Raw genomic sequence first — 25094 nt, 5'->3', positions numbered from 1 at the left:
GTGACCATGGGCCAGTCACCCACTCTCAGCCTTAAAATAACTTCTGGGTCTGCGATAAGCCAACTCATGACATTATGCATTGATAGATTCCCTGTGTGAACTAGGCAAACACAATGCAGATGAAGAGACCGTGCAACCAAGAGAAGAAGAAAAGTTAAAATGTTGCTCATAGTCATGTAATTAATCATTTTTAGAACTGTGAAGGGGTGATTTACTTGGATGGAAATCTGAGTTAAAGCATCTGCTCTGAGCTGCTTGCTAAAGCAACAAAATCCCATTGCTTCTAAAAGCAAAGGTGCCTAGTTGCTTCACTCTTAGGGTCCTCCAGCATTTGGCAAAACTGGAACAGCCTTCTGCACCTGTGTCACACCTGTACACATGTGCTTTCTGGCTTTTGTGAGAGCTGGAGGAAGCTGTGAGATGGCTGAGAGGTGATGCAAAATACTTCCTTGAGCAACACCACCACTGTTGATTTCAAGGATGTAAATCACGGCACCTTCATAGCAATGAAGCATCTCTCTGTCATAAATCAGAGCTGCCTTGCTTAATCATTTTTACTTGTACAGCACTAAAACTTAGAGCTTGGTTCAAACATTTACAAGTCTCCAGGACTATTCCAAGTTTTAGAGGCCGTACAGAGGCCTGGGGCTAAAGGTTCTACTTCCATTTCAGAGTATACTTTCTGTGAAAGATTGCTGGTGTCCTTGTGAAAGGATGATCAGTGCAGTTTGGGGCAAACTTTTTGAATTAAAAGATACCTGCTTGCTCAGGATTCTGGATGCCTAACAGTAATGACATTAGAGGCCCAAAAGAATAAACCTCAAATTAGAACCAACTTTTTACTTCAGTGTTACACCTCAAATTATTGCTCTTAAAAGAGCAATAATCAGTGTAAACTTCTAGTGTGGAAGCTCCATACACTCCCATTTCCAACTCACAAGATCACCCACCCCAAGCACTCTCTCTGTTTCCTCCCCCCCCTTTGGGGTATACTCAATTCTGCAGATTTCTTAGTAATCGTTTAGATCTGCTCAAATTTGTTGATCTTTTAGGAAAAGAAATGTTTTGTTCTTAAAATGTGTTGTTCTTCAGATCAAATGGTATTATATTCAAAGGTATGCAACGAATCAATCAATTCAAAAGATGTAATGAATCAACTAAATCTTCTGTAACTGCATGACAATCCTATTTATAAACAGACATTTATCAGAAGGTTAATTTGCTGTGATCAGTTATTGCAACTACCTATGACAGCAGCAAACTCGAGTCTCTGGCACTCTGCACAGCTGCTCTGTACCTCTGTACCTTGCTAGTCACAGATCTTATTTATCTATTAATTAATTGACTATTGCAATGCACTCTACATGGGGCTACCCTTGAAGAGTATCTGGAAGCTACAGCTGGTCCAGAATGCGGCTGTGCAGGCTATTTTTGGGGCCCCAAGAAGGGCCCATGTAACACCGTTGCTCCACGAGCTGCGTTGGGTACCAGTTTGCTTCCGGGTCCAATTCAAGGTGTTGGTTATTACCTTTAAAGCCCTACATGGCATGGGGCCAGGTTACCTAAGGGACTGCCTCTCCCCTATGTCTTCAACCCATCCCACCTGATCGCACAGGGAGGGCATGCTTCAGACCCCCTCAGTAAAAGAACTCCATTTAGCAGGGTCCAGAAGGTGGGCCTTCTCTGCGGTAGTCCCCGCTCTTTGGAACATTTTGCCCCCGGAGGTGCGATTGGCCCCCTCAGTCCTGGCCTTCCGAAGGGCCTTGAAGACCTGGTTCTGCCACTTGGCCTGGGGCGGGGAGGGAATACTTCAAGCAGGGGGATGGCTAGCCCCATAGTGGCCAGCTCTCCGCAGCCTGATTTTCCATCTTCTTGGATCTTCCTTTTTTAGTATTGTTTTAAATTTTGGATGTATGATGTGTTTTAGATATATTTATAGTTTTAATGTTTCCTGTAAGTCGCCCAGAGTCCCCTATTGTGGGGGAGATGGGCGGGGGGAGAAATCCAATAAATTAAATTAATTAATTAAATAAAACTGATCAACTCTCTCCCCAAATCCCCCCCCCCAAAACACACACAACTTCATACACCTTCAAACCCCATTTTTCTGTTTGGAGATTTACTCTCCTACTTCATGATATCCAGTTAGATGGGTCAGGCTAGGCCGTTTCAAAAATGATGGGTCATGTGATCAAGTCATCAGCTCCACTGCTGCCATTTTCATTCTGATTATGTGCCATCCAGTCAGTGCCAACTCTTAGTGACTACCTTCTGCAGGATGATCTGTCCCCTTCAGGTCTTCCAACTCTGCCCATACTGTTAGTCGTCATCTTCTCTTTCTTTCTAGCTTTTCCAGCATTACAGACTTCCCAAGAGAGTTAGGAGAAGACGTAAAGTGTCCAAGATATAATTTGAGCCTGCTCATTTGTGTCTTTTCATTAGCTAGAATATTTTATGATAGGGGTGACTGCCTAAATATAGTTGAATGACAGTTCCCAAAAGCCTTAGCTAGTATAGTCAATGATAAAGGAATTGTAGCTAGGCATCATCCGAGGAGTCTCAGATCCTATAATCCCAGCATACAAAGATAAGCACTCCCAAAGAAGACAATAAACTATGAAAGCCAGAAGTTGCTCAGTTACTATTTTATGGGACCACTGTTCCTATAGCCTGCAGCAGATACTGTATTGTTTAAAAAATGAGTCTCTTGTCTACGTTTGGCATCATTCATTCATTCATTTTGTGGTACTTATACACTGCCAACTTTATACACATCCCCAGCAGTTTACAACATATAAAATCCATAAAATATGGGACATACCACCACCACCCCAACAACAAAAGCAAACCCTGCCATCTGAGCATTTCCAGAACTATTGCAAAGCAAACATTCTACTACAGAAGAGCTTTGTCTGGACTGTCCTCCAGAAAATGCAATGGAGGGTGCCATCCAGATCTCCCTAGGCATGGTGTTCGGCAGGAGAGGGATATAACTGGGAAAGCAATGTGTTCTTGCCCCCTCTCCTCAGATCTCATTGGGGTGGAGTTACATGCTCCTCTGGGCTGAACACACTGAACAGGTTGGTTCTCCATGAAGCAGGTGGCCCTGCAGAGAGACGTAGGCACCAAGGCATTAAGAGCTTGACAGGTTAAAACCAGCACTTTGATCTGTATTCAAAAGCCTTTGGGCAACCAACCCAGTGACTGGTACAGTATACTGGAATTATATGGCACTGGCAGCTCTCAGCCTTCGTGAGTAGGCTGCTGCATTCTGCACGTTATGGTCTAAGGTGGTAGACAGGCGCACATCAAGAAATTCATCTTTGATGGCTAGGATATTAAATTGCATTAGAAAAGGAAAGAAGCAAGTGTCCATATGCCATCCTTTCTCAAATGGTTTCAAGGCTATTTGCAAAATTGCAGTTTCAATTCAAAAACATCAATAAGCCAATCAATAAAATTCAGTAGGAATCATTCATACAATTGCTGCAAGGCATAAGTAGTAAGTGGACATTTATTGGTGTTCATTAGATTACATTGGGATTACTTTAAAAAAAACCCAATACGCTCATGGAAATGTATATAGATTTTGGAACTCAGCTGGAGATTGCCCTACAAGCCAGCATGGCCAATCAAGAATGAAGAAAGACATAAGCCAAAATATCTAGATTTTGTTGTGTTAGGGGAGGCTGGTCTATGGTGATGGGTGCATCATCTAAAAAAATAATCATTTTTTTTCTTTTGAATCATTCATATGCAAATTTGGGTTGAGCATCAATTTGCCCCACTTTAATCAAGTAAATCAATCACAGCTCACAACCAGCTAAGTTTTCCTTCAGTGGCGACGGCCCTATTTAGAAGCAATGATCCTTCTTTAATGCATCGATGAGCAGCAGTGAACTGAAACTCATTGGAGAAGACATTCAACAAGGGAACCCCCAAAGAAGCAACTGGTTTTTGAGTCCTAAAGAACTTGTACATTCTGGTTTTCCAGTTTGGCTTCCTCACTTGGTACAAACGTTATCTGTCTGTCTGTCTGTCTGTCTGCAATAGGTCAAAAGTGCAGAAAAAGTTAAGAAGTAGACACTAATATGCTAAGTTGCAGCAATTTCATAGAAACAAAAGCTGAAAACCGATTTAATCATATTAATAACTTTGTGCTGCATGATTATTCAACTTATAATTATTGTACATTATTCATCAAGTGGCAACCAGCACTTAATTTGATTAGTACTTTTAATTGTTGGCTGAATTGCTGTTAATTCCAGGTTCATTAAGCAAGACAGTACAAAATAAAAACAGGTTTTGCTCTGCTAGGAAACTTAATTAAGAAATGGCTTCTTTAACTCACTGTAGCAGATGCAGCAAACTTAAATTTGACTAGGGAACTGGCAAATGTCACATACATTCATTATATTTGTGTGACCAAGGAAGGCAGCTGATTACTCAACTGAATCTTCTGCCATGCAGAACTGGGAAAAAGAAGATCTCCAACTCTTTCCAACCTGACCTTCAACTAACTCAGGAGCCAAGGCTGTATTTCATTTCATATAAATTTAGAAGCAAATTGCACGTAACATTTTTTCATGATTTTTCCCCCAACCTGCTTTCAACCCTGGTCAATTTTGCTTTATCATTTCCCCAGTTCCCTGATACATATCTTTCCAAAGTTGCCCTTTACCCAGAAAGGGACTTTTTAGCAGTTGTGAAGGTAGAATTTAGTACAAAAACAATGCAAGGTAGTTATCTAGATTGAGAGTGAATACTGCTACTTTTCCTTCAACAGTGGCCACCTAAGAACACATTTTTAAAAATGCATAAATAATATCATATGTGGCCATCAGTTAAAGCAGAAAGTTTAATGAGATTTTCAAACTGCATGGCCTTCAGTAATTTTATTAGAAAGAATAAAAGGTAAAGACTCCCTTGAGTCAGCACCAGTTGGCCGTGCTACAAAAGTGGTTTGCTGTCGTCTTCCTCTGATACATTTTTTGAACTCCTAGCCTAGCCTATAATCCTAGATTTCCTGGTAGTCTCCATGCAAGTCCAGTCCTGCTTAACTTTTTAAAAGATCTGCCAAGGTTGCTGCCTGAATTATACCTTACCACTTTAAAAGTCCTTGGCCCTCCAAGAATGGAGAGCTTCAACAATGTTCTCAGATTTCCCACTTGGCAATTTCAGGTCATCTGTGGGGTCTCCATTGAAGTTCCCACAGGGTCCACACAACTTTTGTGGAGGAATATCTTTGACTTTCACTGTCACCTCACCATCAGAATGAAAATGAATTTGCAGATCAGGAATCCGGTCAATCACAATCCCATCCTGATCCTTGCTTATAGTTACAGCTTTGGAGACTTTGTGCAGAAGTTTTACTGACCGCCCATTTACCTAGAAAACAAAATATTGGGACATCAGAAGCTATTCTGAGCAAGCCCAGGAACCCATCAGGAATATAACATTTCAAGTCCATGCTGAGTGATCTAGGGTAAAAAATCTGCCTGCTGACATGGAATTCATCAGAAGCTGCCCAACTTTACATTAGAAGGAGAAGTTTTTGTTGGTCAGTATACAGTGGCATATGGTTATTTCCTGGAGTGAGTAATCTGGGGTTTAGAATATTTTGGCAGCCAAGACAGAATTTAATATTTTCAAGGGAGACAAGGCAAGTAGTCATGAGAAATGGGCAGGGCACATCACATACATACATGGATGGAGGTCAGATTTTGTTTTTCCTGAGTTTGGGGGGTTTTGTAAAAAAAATATATATATATATTAAGCTTTATTTAGGACTTGCTCTACAATTTTTGTTTATTTCCCGCCATGTGTGCACACACACACATGCAAACAGAAAATACTGCTGATTCTTGGCAACTGTGGTAGGAGTTCTAGGATTCCCCAAATGGGATTCAAGATCAGCTATGATTGTCCTCCTCTTGTAAGCTAACAAAAATTTAAAGTGATCTGAGGATAGGGAAGGGATCCAAATAAACTGATCTTGAATTTCAATGGGAATGAAATACAATTTGAGGCTGTTACTGTGAATGACAGCAACATTGCTTCTGCTCAAATCCATTATTCTTCACCCGAAATTCATACAAGGAAAAGTATATTGGGGGGAAAAATGCCTGTAGAAATGAGTACATAGTAGGGGTAATTATATTTTTCAAAGAAGTATTGGAAGAGTGGGAAATTTGCATACAAAATTATGCACAGTGTTGATCATGAATGCAGATTTTTTTTTCTAATGTTTGTTTTGGGGTTGTTGGGAGAAATCACAAAATAAATCAAAGGAAGAGAAGGCCACATAAACATCAGAAACACCAAAATGGAGCCAATTTCAGCTAATTGGCAACATGGTGATGAAGGGGGAGAAAGAAAGTAGCTTTCAAGGATGCCTGGTGAATTTTATTGATCGATCAAAGAGCTCCTTGCTGCTCCTCTGGCCTCCTCACTTACCCATATCTGGTTGTTGTTTTTCAGAGTAATGGTGGCCTCTCCAAAGAAAACATGAACAGCCTTGCCCACTGATGGATTATCTTCACAGTCCTTTCCGATGTTCACAGATACCCTGAACCAGGAGAGGTCTCTGTCATCGCACATAGATGCCACGTCATAAACCCCACCACAGAGGTACTTTGCTGAGGTTCCATCAAAAGAAATGAGCTGGGCTTCTGGGGAAATTTTGCACCGGCCTTCTCTGCGCTCACAGCCACGCACACCATTTCGGAGAACGCAGATCTCTTCACTCTGGCACGCTGTTTCCTCACAGGTGAGCTGACCTGGGGCGTGACAAGTGCATTTCTCTGTGCAGTTGGTTGAAAAGATACTGTCTCCAGCCTATTGAGATAACCCACCCGTTGAAGAAGATATTATAAGTCACAAGGAAAAGTTATTATATTTACACACTGCTATGCCTTCTATCAGGATAGTGTATGCAGTCTATCTTTCCTTAAACTCTCAGAATAGAGAGATATGGATGTTACATCCTATCACATCCCCATGTACAAGGTTTTACATGACCTCCCCCACCCCCATTTTTGTAAATGCTATTTACAAAAGTAGAATTTCTCTATTTTTACATGGCATTTATCCTGGGTGGTGTTTTCCTGGGTGGTCAACATAACAGCCACTCCTTCTGAACTTGCTCTTGGAACAGCTTATATGTGTTCAAGATATGAACAATATGTTTTCAAAATCCAAAAAAGGAGATCTATATATATAATGAAAGAAACACAATCTGGAAACCCCCTTTTTAGACTGGGGACACTCCCACCTCTGCCTTTCCTCCATCTTCATTTCAGGCTTCCAGACATGCTGCTGTTAACCATCTAGATCTCTAAAATATCTCTTTTGAATTCATGAAATGATACTATTACATGCTTAAGGAGCTAAGATGGTATATTGATTTTCAATTCTAAGATACAGTTCTATTATAGAAGTTTCTATATCATTTATAACATCTAAAGTAGAATTGACAGTTACCTGCCCAAACCAATCCATTCATTAGCAGAAGCTCCTTAGCATAACATCACCTTGTTTGGTTCAACAGTCAGACAAAATTTCATTTTATGTCATCCAGAGAAGGCCACGCCTCTCCACTTAATATAAATCTCAAGAGATGAACAATTGACATATCTTTGCACGAAATGGACAGGACTCTCTGTCCACATGTTGAAATTAAATGAATAAACAGCATGGTTTTTTTTCCAAGCGATTGAAATGTCAGTTCAATGAACTGAAACTGTTAGTACATCAAGTAGCTTTACATCATAAAATACCATGGACAATTCCTCTATAAGCTACTTTCCTGGAAGAAAATTAAACAGACCCTTAACTGGGGTATTGTTGGAAGACCAGAAAGACCAGGTTAGGGATAGATCATCATGGAGAAAATCTATCTACGTAGTGACTAGGAGTCAAAAAGAACTTGATGGCACATAGTCAATCAATTAACTGGGGTGCCCTAGCTCAGTCTTCCTCAACCTTGGCAACTTTAAGAGGTATGGACCTCAGCTCCCAGAATTCCCTAGCCAGCATGGCTGGCTAGGGAATTCTGGGAGCTGAAGTCCACACCTCTTAAAGTTGCCAAGGTTGAGGAACACTGCCATAGCTTACCTTGAAGTAGAGTCCATTATGTGAACAGCCGCACTTTTCCAGAGGTACACATGTATTCCCATCAAACATGTAGCCATCATTGCACTGGCAACCTTCAAAGCACTTCCTAGTACACTGGAATGTAGTGTAGAAACTAGCACAGCTGAAATCACAAGCTGTAGTGCACATCTCATAGTGGCTATTAGCTGGACAGAAGAGAGCTGAAGAGGCAAAAGGAGGGGTAAAAAAAGTTTGCCAAATATTTTCCTTACCCCACCAAGTAAAAATATAGACAGGACAAAGTGTTAGCAATGTGGAAGGTGGTTTTCCTCTATCATAACAGATTACCCAGTTTCACTGCATCCAGTGGAGCTTTTTCTCATATAATAATTGCAAATGCAGATGCAAGAAACCAACATCAGAATAAATCTGAAATGGACTTATCAAAAGAAACGCCACATAACATTTGGAAATGGATCTGGAGATATATTCTACAATTAACGCTACTGTTCTCACCCTTTCTATAATCTGACCTTAGAAGAATGTACAGTTGGGCTAAACTCTATCTAGGACTCCAGAGAAGGAGAAGGGGAATCTCTTGCAAGAAAAACTCAGCAAGAAAGATAATTTTGAACAGTTGGGGATTATCCACCAGAGAGACTATTTAGATATGAAGAATCTATTCCAATAGCACTGCCAGTTTCTTTAGAGTACCTATAAGAGACAATCTGCCAAGTTTGTTTCTCCTGCCACCACAGCATTGCAACCCAAAATAATTCAGTCATAGCTCAAATTATTTGTATGATTTCCTCTGATGGAAGTAGACAAGAGAGCCGACTTTATAAACTTACGACAAGAGGCAGCTGTTCTCCAGTCATCAATTTCAGCTCCAGCTGCTTGACATTTAGCTGTGTAAGCTTGAAGATTTTGACAGAGAGATCCCTCTCCAAAGACTTGCATGTCATACAGACAGTTGTGAAAGAACTCTGCAGAACTCACAAATGAATGACAGTCTTTGAATGGGCCTGACTCCAATGTGATGAGTCCACAGTACCTGTCATCTTCATACTGTGATGTTTGGGCTTGATCATAAGCAGGAAGTTCCTCCACACAGTTCTCAGAGCAAATGAGCCCAGCTGTGGGGACTTCCCATGAGATTCCAAACTCACCCACACTTTGGGCGAGAGTGCCATTGGGCAGCATGAAATCATCTTCAGGATTACTGTTGAAGTTGCCACCAAGTCCAGAGGTATGCTCCTGGTAGGTGCTGGGGACAGAAACTTGGACATAGTTGAAAGTATCATAAAGGACTTTGAATCCTTCAGATGACTGGACAATAATATTATTCCCTTCTTGGCTGATCTGAAGTTTTCCATCATCTCTACTAAATGGTAAGTTGTAAAACTCATCTTCCACCTTAGACAAGGCAACAAGAATAAATAATGAATTGTTTGCCATTATTTCACAGATACACAGCAGGCTAACATAAATTCCTCTGGAAATTAATAGAACAGAAGGTGACATAGGAATGGAACTCAATCAGTGAAGACAGAGGCTTTTCACCAAAGCCAACGTTTTCATCCAAATGACAAAATGAGAGGCATGCTGTCACATGCCAAGCTCCACCCTTTCATACGTGCATGCAACAACATGGCACGCATACAAATGGGAGGAACCTGTATCCCAATGGCACTCCACTTGTTTCATAATTTCTTCCCATCCCTTGATCCTTCCTCCAGATGCCCTTGTAGAGAATCCGGATATAAATACACAACAAATGAGAGCAGCAATGTATCATTCTCAAAGCACAAAAGTGAAACATTTAATACAATCTGTAAATTACTCTTACTAAGAGACTGTGCTGTAGTTGTTAGGTTCACACATAACTTTAAGCCATCAGATGATTTGACTAGCTTTGTGTAAGGTGTAAGCTCAGCCATTGTAGTTTCTAAACCATCATTTATGGTTAATGTTACATGAACCCAGAAAAATGTAGCAAGCCATGCTTTGGTGTAATGTATGAATCAGGTTATTCTCTCCCAAACCCTACTGAAACATCTTATCAGCATCTATTGCAGCACAAAGAGAAAAACGCATAGCATAAACTCTTGGATCTGGAAAGGATCATTTTCTTCATGGTCTGATATATGGCCAACGTTCTCCAAAGCATGGCTAGTAAATCCATTGAACGCTACTTGCTTCTTTAAGGAACAAGAAGGAAAGTATATAAACTAAACTTTAAAAAATTATTAAACCAACGGTATTTATTACAGAGAAATCATAATTGTTGCTCACATGTTATTTTTCACATAGTCACTCACAAAGAGATATTATAATATGCTAATAAGATAAGGCACTTACCTTAACTTGCCATGTCATTCCCCTCTCCAGGACAATAGTATATCCATTTATGTAGACAACAACTGCCTTTATTACAATTAAAGATCCATTAATCACCTTCTCATTTTCTACCGACACAGAAAACTTTACTTGCTGATCATCTCTGTTGGTTACTTGAGTTAAGATGTAAGTGCTGGAGCCAGCAAAATCAAAAGTTTGCCCATCAAAGGTAATGTAATGGATTCCACCAGATGCTATCACTGTTCCATAACCAACAGGGTAACAGCCCTGGATGCCATTCTCCACCCTGCATTCCTCATAATCCCCACAGGAAAACTGGTGGCATTCAACAGCACCAAAGTCCACACAATGACACTTCTCCTGACAGGAGCTTGTAGGATAGAACTCTACTCCCTTCTTGTAGTATCTGCCCTCGTGCTCACAGCCACACTCAGCAACAGGGACACACGTATCCCCACTGAGGAGGAATCCAGAGTCACAGAAACACCCTTCCGTACAGGGAGCATCACAAAACTTGGCACTGGCAAGATTGTGACAGGTAGAAGGGCAGCCATTTCCACAGAGTTCATAGTGGGAATGAGGTGGACAGGAAAGACCTGGAAGAGTAGAGCAATGAGATAGGTTGTCACAATACATTTCAAGTATGGAATTTTGGAACCCTGAAAAGATATTAATTTTGGCCCATCAATAGATTGCCCAGGTACAGGGATTTCCATATATTTTGGGGCCTATCACTAATAGGTGGCTCCCCAGCCCTTCACACAGATCTTGTGCATGGACCTATATGAGCTTCCATTAATTCTGAAACATCTATTATGTGTGGGGGTCATGTAATATTTCTATTTGTACTTATGCATATAGAAATGTCTACCCAATCCTTCTAATCCATGTGCAGAACAAGCATTACTGCCCCACTACCCTTTCTATGCTTAGGGATCTCTTTATTCATCTTGTAAATGAAGAGAACGTCTCTCCCTATCCTATTTAGATAAGAAATTACCATTTCTCCATCACATCCTAATGTTTGCTCAGACATACATGTTGCTTATTTCAAATAAGACTTAGAATAGCATTTCCTGTCTCATCTGTTGAAGCCTTAAGTGTCTGGAACAATACAAATGGGATAAAGATGTGATCAGCTGGGAACGTCTAAGAAAAAGCCTTTCTCTTTATTGCTAATTCTAGAGGAAGCGTCTTTCTCAGAGGATGTTTCCTATGCCTTCTTTGCATAGCATCAAAAAATTAAGTATGCTCTTTCTTCAGATATTTTAGCCTTTGGCTATGGATAAAATGATTCGGCGATTCAATTCAATCATTAAAATATACAAATAACCAGCTATTTCCATTTATCAAGTTTTAACATGAGAGAGACGACTGTGGAGAAACGAAGATAAAGTTCTCCAAAGTTTTGGTTATTAAATAAATCCCAGTATAATGAAAAATCTAAATGACAAAATAACTGCTTTATGTTCAAGCAACAGTGTGTTTTAAAAAGTGTCAATTATTCCACTTTGATATTTGTAACTCCCAAAAATTGAGACTTAATGGAAAGGAGCATGGAATCAATATTAGTGAAGTCTCATAGATTTCAGATGTCTTTCTAGATTATAGAATCAATTCAGTTGGACACTATCTTCCTGTAACTTATACCCATTATTCTGCGTTCATGCTCTGCAATAATAAGAAATGGAACATCATACTACAGTATGCATGAGCAGAATGTCATATTCACATTTGACATTTCACATTTGATTTAATGAGACAGAAATCACTGTCACAAAAATTCATAAAATGACACATACTGCAAAAGGAGTCTGATCGCCACTGCCCAACTTGGATGTCTTGAGCTTGGCAGATTGTTGCATAAGCACTGATGGCTCCACAAAGAACATCTGGCTGGCCCTTGTATATGCAGGTATCAAAGATACAATCTTCAAAGAAAGGTGCTGAGTCAACACCACCATCATGACATTGCACGAACGGTCCATCGCTTTTGGTGAGGATCCCACAGTAACGTTCAGCTTGGTAGGTTTGTTTCTCAGCCTCACTGCATTTCAGGCAGTTACTGATGCATCCTTCAGCACATCCAGGGACATTCCTCACCTTCCAGCTGTTTGCAAATTGAATGATATCCCTGGCTTGACTTCCATCCGGCATGTCAAAGTCATCATGGGGATTCTGGTTGGCATTGCCACAGAGCCCACAGACAGAATTGGCATACGTACTGGGAAGAATGACCCTGGCATAGCTGTACCAGTCAAAACTGACTCTCAGATCAAAATCTGTTCTGATGAAGCCGTGGACCCCACTCTGATAGACACTCAGTTTATTTCCATGAGAAAAGGGTAAATCCACCAAAACTCCATTGACCTAAAAAACAAAAAACGCCATCCAGGGGTTTTAGCAAATTCAGAAAATGTCCTAAGACGATGTAAGCCATTTCCCCACCAGTGACTTACAGTGCCTTCATGGCATCACCCAGCCACTGCTAAGTGATATAAACCCTATCCTCATTACTGTTATACTGGTACAATGACAGTTGGATGAGTCAAAAAGATGCTTTAAGATGCTATAAGGGAAATGTCTTTATATTAGGAGTGGAACCCAGGCAGAATTTATGAATTGCCCTCTAGGTTTGGCTCACCTTTGCTCTACCATGATAGAAAAGGAGATTCCTTATCATATGATGCTGTCAGAAATTAATCTGTCCAACCAAGATAACGCACTGATATTTTGCTGAGTGTTTGTAGGATTTTGCTAACTGCTTATTGTGCTCTTCATTAGCCCAAGCCTGGCATCAGGACATTCCTGTGGCATGCGTGCAGACTACCTGTAGGACTGACTCCATTATAGCTGCCTTCTGGGACCAATATCCAGAGAGCATGGAAAGAGAAGGGCAGGCACTGATGTAAAAATTTAAAAAAAGAAGGATGAATCTCAAGTGCCGGTAAACTTTTAATTTGGCCATGTATAAACTGTTTCACTGGCACTTGAGATTCTTCCCTCTCCCTTTCATCTGGAGTCATCAAAGAAACAGATAACGTATTCTGCATAAAATATGGCCTTGTAAATCAGTTTTAAGTGAATCTCTTGTTACAGAATGAAGAACAACCAGGATTGGGTGTGGCTTACAGAAGTACCTTCTACAACAGAAGAACTTCAGTGAATGATTTGGAGGCTGGCTGGGGAATTCTGGGAGTCGAAGTCCACCCTTCTTAAAGTTGCCAAGGTTGAGGAACCCTGATTTGGAAGATTCAACTTTTTCCCCTATAGAAATAGCAACAGTCCACACCTTTGGTAATATTTATCTCCATTTTCCCAAGCAGATGTAAAGCACTCTCTTGAGCTTTACTCTCCAAATAACCCAACTTCTCTTTAGATAGGAAAAATGAAAATTGCATGCCACAGACTGGAGGTGCTTTGCAGAGTATTTTAACTGGTCCCCAGTACCAAATTTAAGCCTCCCCCTTTGTTCTCCAAGGTTCAACCCCTGTACCTCAATCCGATGCCGGGTATTTTTGCTCAGGCTGATGGTCATGTTATAGACCTCCAAAGTCACCACTTTGGTAAAGGACACAGCCTTACTGCCTCGGTTGTCATTCTCCACTGTGACTGAAAATGGGGTGAGGGCTGGGTTCTTCGAGCAGACGCCCACCATCTGATAAACACAGCTTCCCATAAAATCATATTTAGTTCCATCAAATGTAAGGTAATGTGGGTCCCCAGATGCAATGCAGGTACTGTAGCTAGTGGTGTGACAACCCCGAATACCATTGATCACAATGCATTTTGTCTTGCCCTTGCAAGAAGACTTCACGCACACCGTTTTGCCTAATTTGTTATCACACTTGCAACGGGACTGGCAGTTTTCATCTGCCCAAAACTCCTCCTCTGCTCTGTAGGTCACACCTTCGTAAGTGCAGTTGCAGCTCTCTTTGGGGACACATTTCTCTCCACTGAAGAGATAGTCTTGATCACAGAGGCAGACTTCGGCACAGGTATTTTTGCATCGGGATGGAGCAGTTCGGTCGGAACACGTTGCTGGACAGGCATTTCCACAGGATACGTAGTGGCTGTTCTCAGGGCAGGTCAGCTGGACAGGAACCGGAACTGGAACTGGAGCTAAGTGAAAGAATGATCAAAAGAGGCAGGGGGAATCCCAGCACCGTTAGGTCTAACAAGATGACTTTCCTTAGGAAGAGAAACACATACAGGTAGTCCCCAGTTTAAGAAAGAGTTCTGTTCCCAAGGTCTGTCCGTAAGTCAAATTTGTATGTAAGCCGAAATAGTATTATATACTATTACATTAGTAGTATTGGGTAATGAACTCAAACCATTGTGTATTTAACTCAAATTTTGCTACAGTGGGCTCTGTTCTTAACTATGGGTCATCTGTAACACAGACGTTCTTAACCCGGGGATTCCCTATATACATAACATGCATTTGCAATTGACTGCTTCGATGTCCACATAAGCTGCAACTCTGTTATGGTGTTGCTGTATGGAATAGCCTCCCTCCAGAGAACTGGATGGCCCCAACTCTACTGATGTTTCAGAAGGTGGTAGAGACCTGGCTCTTCCTCCAGGCATGGGGCCAGGATGTTAAGTTATTGGAGCTTTGGCATGGATACATGCAATATTGAGGAACTGAGATTCAAATTGGCCCTCCACTTGGTGGTGGTGTGGTGTGTGTGCGCGCGCATTTTCTTGGCTTAATGCAGTGTTCTCAACATCATGCTGACTGAGGAATTCTGGGAGTTGAAGTCCACACGTCTTAAAATTGTTGAAGTTGGGAAACACTGGCTGAATGGATTGGATATATTTTGATTTTGTTCATCACCCAGAGTTTCAGTGCAGAGATGGGCATCATATAATTTCATGAATACATGAATACATGAACAAATCAGCTCTCAAAACTTTTCTGAACCAGAGAGGGCAACTTAGAGTCTCAAGACTCCGCCTGCCATTCCATTCCATTCCATTCAGAGCCTTGGATCCCTCTCAATCTGTACAGACGATTGCTTTCCTGCTAATTTTGAGATGGGGAATGCTTAGAAACCATAGTAGCGTGAGGCTAAAACAAACTTAGTGCCACTGAACAAATATCAAAGAAAGAAAACTTCCCACTCATTAAATGGAAAAGACGCAAAATCCTAGGCCTGCCACGAGTATGATCCAACTCCACCTATCCAACGCACTGTAAAGTCACATACTCCCCCAAACCATTCTTATTCTGTCAGATTAAGGGAGAATTGTCCAGCCTTGAGACAGGATTAAGGAACCAGGCTACGATCTTGGCGAAGCGAGGGCTGAAAAGTAAACTGATGACACCAGTAAAGACTGTAGCCGTCTGTTTTTTGCTATGAAATCATTCATTCTGAAGGCATGGCCGTGTGTGCGTGTGCGTTTAATAAGTAAATACGTTTTCAGCGTGATGTGGTATAGCTTGAGATATGGGCTTGTATGCATTGAACGCTGTATTTGAGTTTCAGGAAATGATTTCAAAGTTGTTGAGTTGGTTGTGTTTTCCTGCCAGAAGATCTGCTGTCCCTGTCACTTTTTCAGCAGAGATACATAAATAGTCAAGAAAAAGGTCTCACACTGAGATTCACCTGAGCAAAACATGCCAGATTACAACTATTCAGCTCGGTTTTGCTCCCTGTATAAAAAGGTGAACTTCTTGTCACTTCATGGACCCATCTGCATAGTTTTTGAAGCAATAAGACAAAAGTCTTTACCTTTCCCCAGGATGTTTTTTAAGGTTTTTTTTAAAGTTCTCAGTCTAGCCTACAACCATGGAATGTCCTGGTGGTCTCCCATCCAAGCACTAACTGATCAGGCATAGCTTCCCCACCCAGACTATCTCTTTCCATCTCTTTTAGCAACCCTAAAATCTCTGAAATTCAAAGAATGCTACCTGCAGCACTATATTTAAAAGAAAAAAAAAGTTCATTTAGATGGAAAGTTTCTGTTTCCCAAAGGAGAACTTTTGCTGATTTTTTTATGGACGATGTATGGGCTCCTTTCATACAGGTAGCCCTCAACTTATGACCACAATTGGGACTGGAACTTCCATCGCTAAGCAATGTAGTTGTTAAGTGAGTTGCACCTGATTTTACGACCTTTTTTGCCATGGTTCTTAAGTGAATCCGGCTTCCCCCCTTGATTTTGCTTGTCGAAAGCCCCCTAGGAAGGTTGCAAATGGTGATCACTCATTTGCAACCGTAGGGATGGTGCAATGGTGTGAGGACCAGCCATAAGTCACTTTTTTCAGCACCATTGTAACTTTGAACAGTAGTTAAACAAATGGTCATAAGTTGAGGACTACTTGTACATCTGATGTAACAAGTACCGCAGGGTATGGTAAAAAAAAGTCAACATGGCGGTGGAGCTTCAATTGCTTATGACTTCATAAATTATGACTGCCATCTTGATTTTTCTGACCCCACCCTGTGATACCCCTGCAAAATACCATAGATATATCCCATTTTCTCTTCAGCAGTCTGCAGCCTCCCTGGGTCCTCATGTTTCAATTTAATCCAAAGGGAAGACTTCTAAGTTTGATTTATGTTAATGCTGATTTCAACTTCAGCCTGATATACAGTATTTTAATAAATAGATTTATGATTGATGTCATTCCATTTTTTTGTGGGGGAGGTCAATGTTACAGTGCTCATAAACCCCTTCTTTATTTACATCTTGCTTTTCATGTCTTTTTCTGTTACATTTGTCAATGTAATAAATAATCGTTTTTTAAAAAATTAAAAAGAAATATCCTCTACGGGGCTTTTTCCAGATCAGGAAGAACAGGGTGGCTGTTGAATAGCTGAGAGAGACAGAAAGAGCAACAGTAGCCCATTCAACCTCTGACAAGATTAAAAGAAGCTAAAACAAGAAATAAAATGCAAATGCACAGGGAGAAAACGTGGGGGAAATTAGTGGGCAAATCATTGACACAGTATTAGCAATCTTGTGAGAAACTTTTCTAGGGTGCAGCTCAAGAGGAGTAACTATGAGAGAATGCTAGAACATGGGTCACAGTGCTGATTCTACATAAAGCACAACTAGTTACCAAATGTGCCGAAAGGTGATGGAGCGAAGCCGTAGCCTTCATAATTCTTGTTTCCAAAGGCCAAAATGCCAAACGGAGCTTGGCGATTCTCAAGGAAAACTGACTGTTCATTGTTATCCACTTTCCAGAGGTATTCTCCCCAGGAATACTCTGAGCCAGGGACCTCTTGCCATCGAATGCCTCCTACAACAGACTTATCCCAGGCAATGATTTCATTCTCAGAGCTTTTTGCTATGATAAGGATATAGTTGTCAAACTTGATGAGACCATCAATTCGGTAGGCCAGACCATAACTGGTGACATCAGGGATGTTGATGAGAAATGGATCATACCCTATGTCCCTTATTCTGACACCAGTGAAAAACAGAAGAACCTGGATTCCAGCATCGGCAGAAATGTAAAACGCGTGAGGGGACTGGAGCGACAACTGGGTGATTTCTCCAGCCACCATATCTTGAAAGCCTTTGTTTTGCCCTGACTGATAAACAAGACGTGTGTTTTGAGAAGCCACCACATATATAACATCCAAATCAGTCTGCAGAGGCACAGGAGGAACGATGAAGGTCATGCCCCATTTGGAGACTGGCAACAGTTGCTCAGCAACATGGTCGCAGTAATAATTTCTCTGCACGCAGACATGGCCACTCAAGACTGCCACAGGGGCCGAGGACTGAACCCTGGTGCCAGACAAGTCATCGGGGCTTTGCAATTGAAGAACTTGGAAAGCTCCAAGGTACACTGTGAGGGTACTCCCTGCCGCATACGACTCTCCGTTGAAGATGACTTTGCCTTTCAGTTCAATGGTGACTTTGGTAGAACTCTGCCAAGCTATGACTGCCAATTCTTTCTGGTAGCTTGGCAATTTGGTGCCAGGAGGTGTGATCACATAATAGGTAGTGCCAAGCTCATGGACTGGGTAGACTGTCATGCTTGCAACAGAATACAATTTACGGCTAAATAAGACCACCGAAATGTCAAACTCAGCCTGAATCACGATGGAACGTGCAAAAATGCCACTGCCTTTCACTTCTGAATTCACTGGGAGATCCACAGACACCGTTTCATCTTCTGCGACTGAGTAGATTTTGCGGGAGGAGGACCTGGTCATTGTCACAGTAACCGTGGTGGCATTACCGTGGCCGACAAGAAACAGCTTCAAGCTCGTTTCAGAAGGCCTGTTGGTCTCAAAATTTTCCATGAAAGCAGTGATGAATTGCTTTCCCTGGGAGCTTGATAACCCTTGGCCTGGCAGAAAAATGGAAAGGCATGAAAAACTGAGTTCAGGAAAGAACAATAAAACACCCAAACAAAGAAGAAAGTAGAAGAGGGGAAAAAAAGAACATGTTTTGGGAACGGCCATGGGCCAAACTGGAAGGCACCAATGATTTTTTTACTTCCCTTATCACTATTGAAGAGATAAGAAGTCTGCAGGTTTAATTTATTTTATTATCCCTTACATTTCTCACACACCTTCCCTCCAGGACCTCAAGGCAGCACATAATTTTTCCCACAACAACAACTCTGAGGGAGTTTGGGCTGAGAGAGAGAGAGATGCCCAAAATCACCCAATGACTTTTTAGGACCTCTCCAGTCCTAGTCCAACATCTTAAAATGGGCTTTTGTAGGTTGGGTAAGTCTTGCCAATTGTGGTTCATTTAAAATCTGGATCTCCCCAGTCCTAGTCCGTCATCCTCAGCACAATGTCACATTGGCTCTCCTGAGTAGGGCTGTGTGATAGAGAGAGAGAGGGAGAGAGAGAGAAAGAGAGAGGATAGATAGAAAATATAGACAGACAGATAGATGAGAGATGATAGAGATACAGAGAGAGATGAGAGAGAGAGAGATGATAGATAGATAGATAGATAGATAGATAGATAGATAGATAGACGAGAGACGATAGAGATACAGAGAGAGAGATGAGAGATGATAGAGATACAGAGAGAGAGATGAGAGAGAGAGATGATAGATAGATAGATGGATGGATAGATAGATAGATAGATAGATAGATAGATAGATAGATAGATAGATAGATAGATAGATAGACAGACAGATAGACAGACAGACAGACAGACAGACAGACAGACAGACCAGTCTAGGATTTGGGAATAAGCTTCCTCCATTTTTAGAAAAGGGTTGGGGTTTACTCACCACTTGGTAGCATTAAACCAGCTGAAAGGAGGAGCAGCAGCAGCAGCCGTCCCATAGCTGCAGGACATAGAAGGGAATATAAGAAGAAATATTAAATAGGAATATAAGAAGAAATATTAAATAGGACGTAAATGCTATCATTGAATGGTAGAGAGATTTCCTGATGAAACGCCAGATCCTGTGGCTTTCATCAGGCATCGATCAGCAGGGCTAGCATTTCCCATTTTCTCGTTAGTTTGGTTCCTCCTTTCCCCCCTCCCCAAAAACCCACGCAGCTCAAAATTTAGCACCAGTTCTGGGGCCCAAGGCAGCTATCGGTTTCACTTTCCTCCATGGGCAGTAAATAGGGTTTTTTTCAAATCTCAAGTTCTTTCCATCCCGTTTAGGAAGAAATATGCAATTTTTGCTATACCCTTACAAAAATCATCACCATCATCATCATCATCATCCCCAAACAAGTAAACAAAACAAAATTCTCTACTTGCACAGGATCCTGCATAGAACGCCACAAAGATGTCTCACTCAATATCCAGTGGCAGAGAACCTATTTCCTTAAGCAATTGAAAGTAACCATTACGTCTGTTTAAGGAGACTTGTATTGGGTGTGATATTTGTGTATAGCTGAAAATAGATTCTTTTTTCTTTCTTTTTCTGTTTGGCTATGCTTTTTTTTTTTTTCCTTCTCAGGTTTTCTGTTGCTAATGAAACCTGTTTGACAAGATGCAAGAAAGAAATACTCGTTTATTCTTCAGAAAGCAATTTCTCTCTGAAAAAAAAAAATCGTGGGTTAAGTATTGTTGAAAAATGAAGCTCAGTCAGGCCTGGATTAAGACATGCTGAGACTCTAAACCAGTGTTTCTCAACCTTGGGAATTTTAAGATGTGTGGACTTCAACTCCCAGAATTCCCCAGCCAGCCATGCTGGCTGGGGAATTCTGGGAGTTGAAGTCCACTCATCTTAAAGTGGCCAAGTTTGGACAACACTGGCATAAGGGGTAGAGCTTTCACAGGGATGTCACAACTAGAGATGGGAAGGCCTAGAAAAAAGCCAGAAAAAGTGGGGAAAAAACAGGTTTTTTTCTGTTTTTTTCCAAAGCTGTTTTTTTTTTCAGAAAAATTGGGAAAAAAAGTGTGTGGAATATATTCTTTTCCAACGATAAATAATATATCTATGACATGGTATTCGAACTATATAACATGAAGACCTTAAGGAAAGATTGCTGAGACTTTTTGTAAAGTCTTCAATTATTGCAAGTTCTCTCAGCTGAAGACAAGCAAATCCTGGAATAGAATTCAAATAACACTGGACTTCTCAATGCAGTTCTCAAACAGGAGAAATATGCATTTGTGCCACGAGGGGGCACTGCATGGAAAAGCCTCCAGTTTAGTTTCCTGGTGTACCTCGGACCTCCTACAGGTGACTAATTGCTGGTGTACAGGAGATGATGGTTTCTGTCCTCCTCTCAGGCCTTAACTGACAGGTGAGAGGGTGAATTTGTCTGACAAATTAGTTTCTCTTTTGTGACCCTTAAATGATACCTATTAATGTTCTCCACCATCACAGCACAATGTTTACCTATAGTCTGGTCAGTAAACTGGTTTTTCTTTTCCGCCTAAAATGGTGAGACCAACATCTAGAGTTTGGAAACATTTCCACACTGCACTTTCTGCTGAGAGCAAAGCTGCAATTCGCAAATATTGTGAGAAGAAATATTCTTTTCCAAATGCTACAAGGATGACAAAACACATTCTTGCATGCCAGAGGTGCCCTAAAGACATTAAAAAACACTTTATGGAATTAAATGATGAGGACCGGAAGGAAAGTGCAAGTAGCTTTTCCTTCCAGCGTTCTAGTTCCAGAAACACTGTTTCTGCTGCTTCTGGATCATTACCAAGTGTTTCTTCACCAGCAGCATCTTCAAGTGAAGAAGTGCTGAAAACCACTGCCTCGCAAAAATGCACCATACCTTCATTTATAGATAAAATGACACCTGAAAATCAGGAGAAAATTGATCATGCCCTTGCAAGAGCAATATATGCGTCTGGATCAGCATTGTCAATAACTGAAAATGCATATTGGCCGGAAGCTTTTAAATTATTACGACCATCATATCATTTGCCAAGCAGACATTCCTTGAGCAAACCTCTTTTGGAGTCAGAATGTGAGTGTGTGATGGAATCTGTACAAGGAAAAATCAGTGAAGCACTATGTCTTGCAGTACTTACAGATGGATGGACAAATGTTCGGGGAGAAGGAATCATCAACTTTGTGATAACAACACCTCAACCAGTCTTTTATAGAAGCATTGAAACTGGAGAGAACAGACATACTGCAGAGTATATCAGCAGTGAAATATGTGCAGTTTTAGAGAAAATTGAGAGTGGTAAAGTCTTTGCTTTGCCGACTGACAATGCAAGTAATATGGAAGCTGCGTGGGAAATCATAATGGACAAGTATCCACATATTACTGCAATAGGATGTGCATCTCATGGACTAAACTTACTTCTTAGTGACTTCATGAAACTGGACACCCTTCAAAGGATTTATAGAAGAGCTAAAGAAGTTATCAAATATGTAAAAGCTACTCATGTTGTCACTGCAGTCTTCAAGAAGAAGCAAGAAGAAAAAATAGTGACACTGAAACTCTGTAGTAAAACACGTTGGGGTGGAGTGGTGATCTCCTTTGAAAGTTTACTAAAAAACAAAGAAGCTCTTCAAGCAACAGTAATAATTGAGGATCTTAAAATTCCCAGAAATATTAGGAACACTGTGCTTGATGAGGACATGTTTTGGGTTCAGCTGCAGAACTCCCTACAGATTTTAACACCAATTTTTTCAGCAATCCGTTCATCTGAATCAGACACGGCACTTTTGTCAGAAATTCCTAACCACATGGCTATGATAAAAACATCTGTTTTTGAAAACCTAAGTGCATCTCCGCTTACTACTGCTGCAAAAAGTAAAGTGAAAGATTTTATTGAGAAACGGGAAGAATTCTGTTGCCCTCCAATACATGCTGCTGCAAATCTACTGGATCCAAGATTCAAAGGCAGCGGTGTGAGTGAGGAGAAAACAGCTGCTGCGTTTGACTGGATGACAAAACAAGCTGCGCACTTCGGACTTGATGTTGGAAAAGTACTTTCAAAGGTTGCAGAATATAGAACATCTTCAGGGATTTGGGCCAGGAATGCATTCTGGGATTCTGCAAAACAGATCCCTCCTGCAACATGGTGGCCAGGTCTCTGCACCACACAATCTCCCACACCTCTCGCATCTCGCTGACTGCAGATTCCTGCATCTTCTGCTGCATGTAAAAGAATCTGGTCTGTGTTTGCTAATATTCATACCAAATCAAGAAACAAACTGACCTGTGAATGGGTAGAAAAGCTTGTTTCAATCCGTGCAAACCTAAAGTTTTGAGAAGTCCATGAGAACAATGACAAAGAGGAAGAGGAAGAAGAAGCAGAAAATGATAGCAGTAGATCAGAAAATGAGATAGAATAAACTGCATGTATATGTTGTGTCTTCTGTTTCTTTTTTTTTTAAAGCACCACTCAAAGGGTAGACCTTCTATGGAGCTTAAATATTGAGGTGGACCTTAACGTTATTGGCTGTTGGTGCTAGGGGGCAAATCTGATTATTTTTTATGTTGATGGTTTCTTGCTTTTTTTCTTGCTTTTGAGGGAAAGGGGGGGTGGTTACCTGTTTTATTGCAAGCATAATACTTTGATATACACTGCATTTCATGCAATTTGTAAAACTACTCCACACTGGATTTTTTTTCAATTTTTCCAAAATTTCTATTTTTTCCGGAAAAAAATCAGGGAAAAACACGTTTTTTTCTCATGGCTTCAAAATTTCCAAAAATTTTACATCTCTAGTCACAACCACCATTCCTCATTGTGATCAAACCTCCAATTGCTGCAGATGTCCAGGTCTTTGTGGAAGTTCTTCAGTGGCAAAGGTACCAGGGAAAGGAGAAGAAGAAGCCACAAGGGTCCCATCTCTACTTCCCCAGCGTCCACTTCAACCTTGCTATGTCCCTGAATTACAGAGAATTCCTGCCAAATGTATTTACCCAAATATATATGTGGTAACTGTATTGCTTTACACACCCTTATGCAGTCTCGGTCTCCAAACTCTTCTGACCTCTCTGTTGTTGGAACCAACCGACTGACCATTTTCTATCTTTGTATCCCAACCTTTGTCCCACCTCCTTCTATTTATCAGGAGCTTTTCCTTTCACATATTTTTAACCAACGATGCAAAACTTGAAAATCCATCTTTTTTATATTCAATGATTATGGATTATCATTTTTAGTCCATAACCAATGAAATTCATCAACTTAAACTGAATCTCAGTGAAATAAAATCAAGTCTAATTTTGATCCTACTCCCCACTGTTTTGGAGGGTGTAGTATTTCATTCATAAACTAGACATGGGTCTCTTGGCTTAGAAAGAGTTGCACACTTATGCCACAGGTACGAGGCAGATATCCCACTTCTGGCAGATACCAGCTACTAATTGCATGATGGAGAATAAAAATGCACAGTACAAAATTCAGCAGCAACTCTTACCTTCCACAATTTAGGAGACTTCTTTGGGTTTGCTGAAGGAGGAGGAGGAACACTGCTCATGCTCACCCCCTTTCTCTGTGCGGCTGTTTCCTCTTTTATAGGGACCAGCGTTCACAGAAGTGACTGGGAAACACCCACAAGGTCAAAAGCGAAACAACCACTAGGGTTACTGCCAGACAAATAGAGACCCAAAGGGTTGCAGTTCCTGGTAGGGGAGGAGAAAAACAAAAGAGATCAGATCATACTTCATATGGGGGGTTGATTGATTCAGCCATCTAACTCGAACAACAACGAACCTATCTAACCATTTTGAAAAGGGGTGGTGTCTGCTGTGAGGCTCAAGTGCCTGCAGGTGAATTCCATTCAGTCATGAGCACTTCTCAGCATCTGACTTTAGTAAATGATGAATCTTAGAAGTGCTTAAAGACACTTTGTGGGTTTTACTGCAATACAGCTAGCTCTTGTAAAAGCCCTGTGCAGGATTTGTCTTACCATGAACTGTGGTAGAAACAGCACCCAATGAATTTGGATGGAGTTTGAGGAGAGAATCCAATCAATCATTTTGCTATATTTCTTAATACAGTGAGTCACTGGACCCTAAGCCTTAAAGGGCCAAAACCCCAGTATATATATAGGCTGCGAGCCTTTAAGATTGAATACATGTGCAATACAGTTTTAAAGCCAATTACATAGGCAGTTACTTAGCCACAAGGGTGAAGATGATAATTATCTCTATATTTTTAATAACTAGACTTCTATATTTTAATGGCTATACACTACAACAAAGTTTGTTTGTTCAACTACAGATCGTCCTTGATTAACCACCATTCATTTAGTAACC

The 25094-nt window shown here is 40.9% G+C and overlaps 1 protein-coding gene across 3 annotated transcripts; it reads right to left on the bottom strand.

Moving 5' to 3' along the window:
• Positions 1–2640: 2640 nt before the first annotated feature.
• Positions 2641–24377, bottom strand: LOC103058029 (IgGFc-binding protein-like). Of its 3 annotated transcripts, none has more exons than XM_025176235.2 (11): positions 24254–24377; positions 19676–19732; positions 17528–18772; positions 13952–14577; positions 12258–12825; positions 10456–11051; positions 8946–9510; positions 8116–8315; positions 6457–6837; positions 5106–5388; positions 2641–3106 (listed from the first exon to the last, which is right to left on the bottom strand). In XM_025176235.2, exons 2-10 carry the CDS (start codon positions 19728–19730, stop codon positions 5110–5112), a joined length of 4515 nt encoding a protein of 1504 aa, XP_025032003.2. In that variant the 5' UTR covers positions 19731–19732; positions 24254–24377; the 3' UTR covers positions 2641–3106; positions 5106–5109. The 3 variants fall into 3 exon arrangements, with proteins under 3 accessions (XP_025032003.2, XP_087996138.1, XP_007443211.3); XM_088140012.1 differs by lacking the exon at positions 2641–3106 and adding an exon at positions 23044–23083 and having other exon boundaries at positions 3113–5388; positions 24254–24298; XM_007443149.4 differs by lacking the exon at positions 2641–3106 and having other exon boundaries at positions 3113–5388.
• Between the last annotated feature and the right edge of the window lie 717 nt (positions 24378–25094).

This window comes from Python bivittatus, unplaced genomic scaffold (genome assembly GCF_059951505.1).
Source record: "Python bivittatus isolate LINGU-HERP-01145 unplaced genomic scaffold, Pbiv_v1 ctg000310_np1212, whole genome shotgun sequence".
NCBI lineage: Eukaryota > Metazoa > Chordata > Lepidosauria > Squamata > Pythonidae > Python > Python bivittatus.
The sequence above is the reverse complement of the archived record's forward strand: the minus strand, read 5'-3'. Positions and strand labels throughout refer to the sequence as shown.

Coding starts and splice junctions, on each gene's coding strand:
- LOC103058029 (XM_025176235.2), bottom strand. CDS start 19,730: ATGGGACGGCTGCTGCTGCTGCTCCTCCTTTCAGCTGGTTTAATGCTA. Junction 14,578..17,527: donor ATCACCTTTCGGCACATTTG/GTAACTAGTTGT, acceptor TCTTTCACTTAG/CTCCAGTTCCAGTTCCGGTT. Junction 6,838..8,115: donor ATAATGGACTCTACTTCAAG/GTAAGCTATGGC, acceptor TTATCTCAATAG/GCTGGAGACAGTATCTTTTC.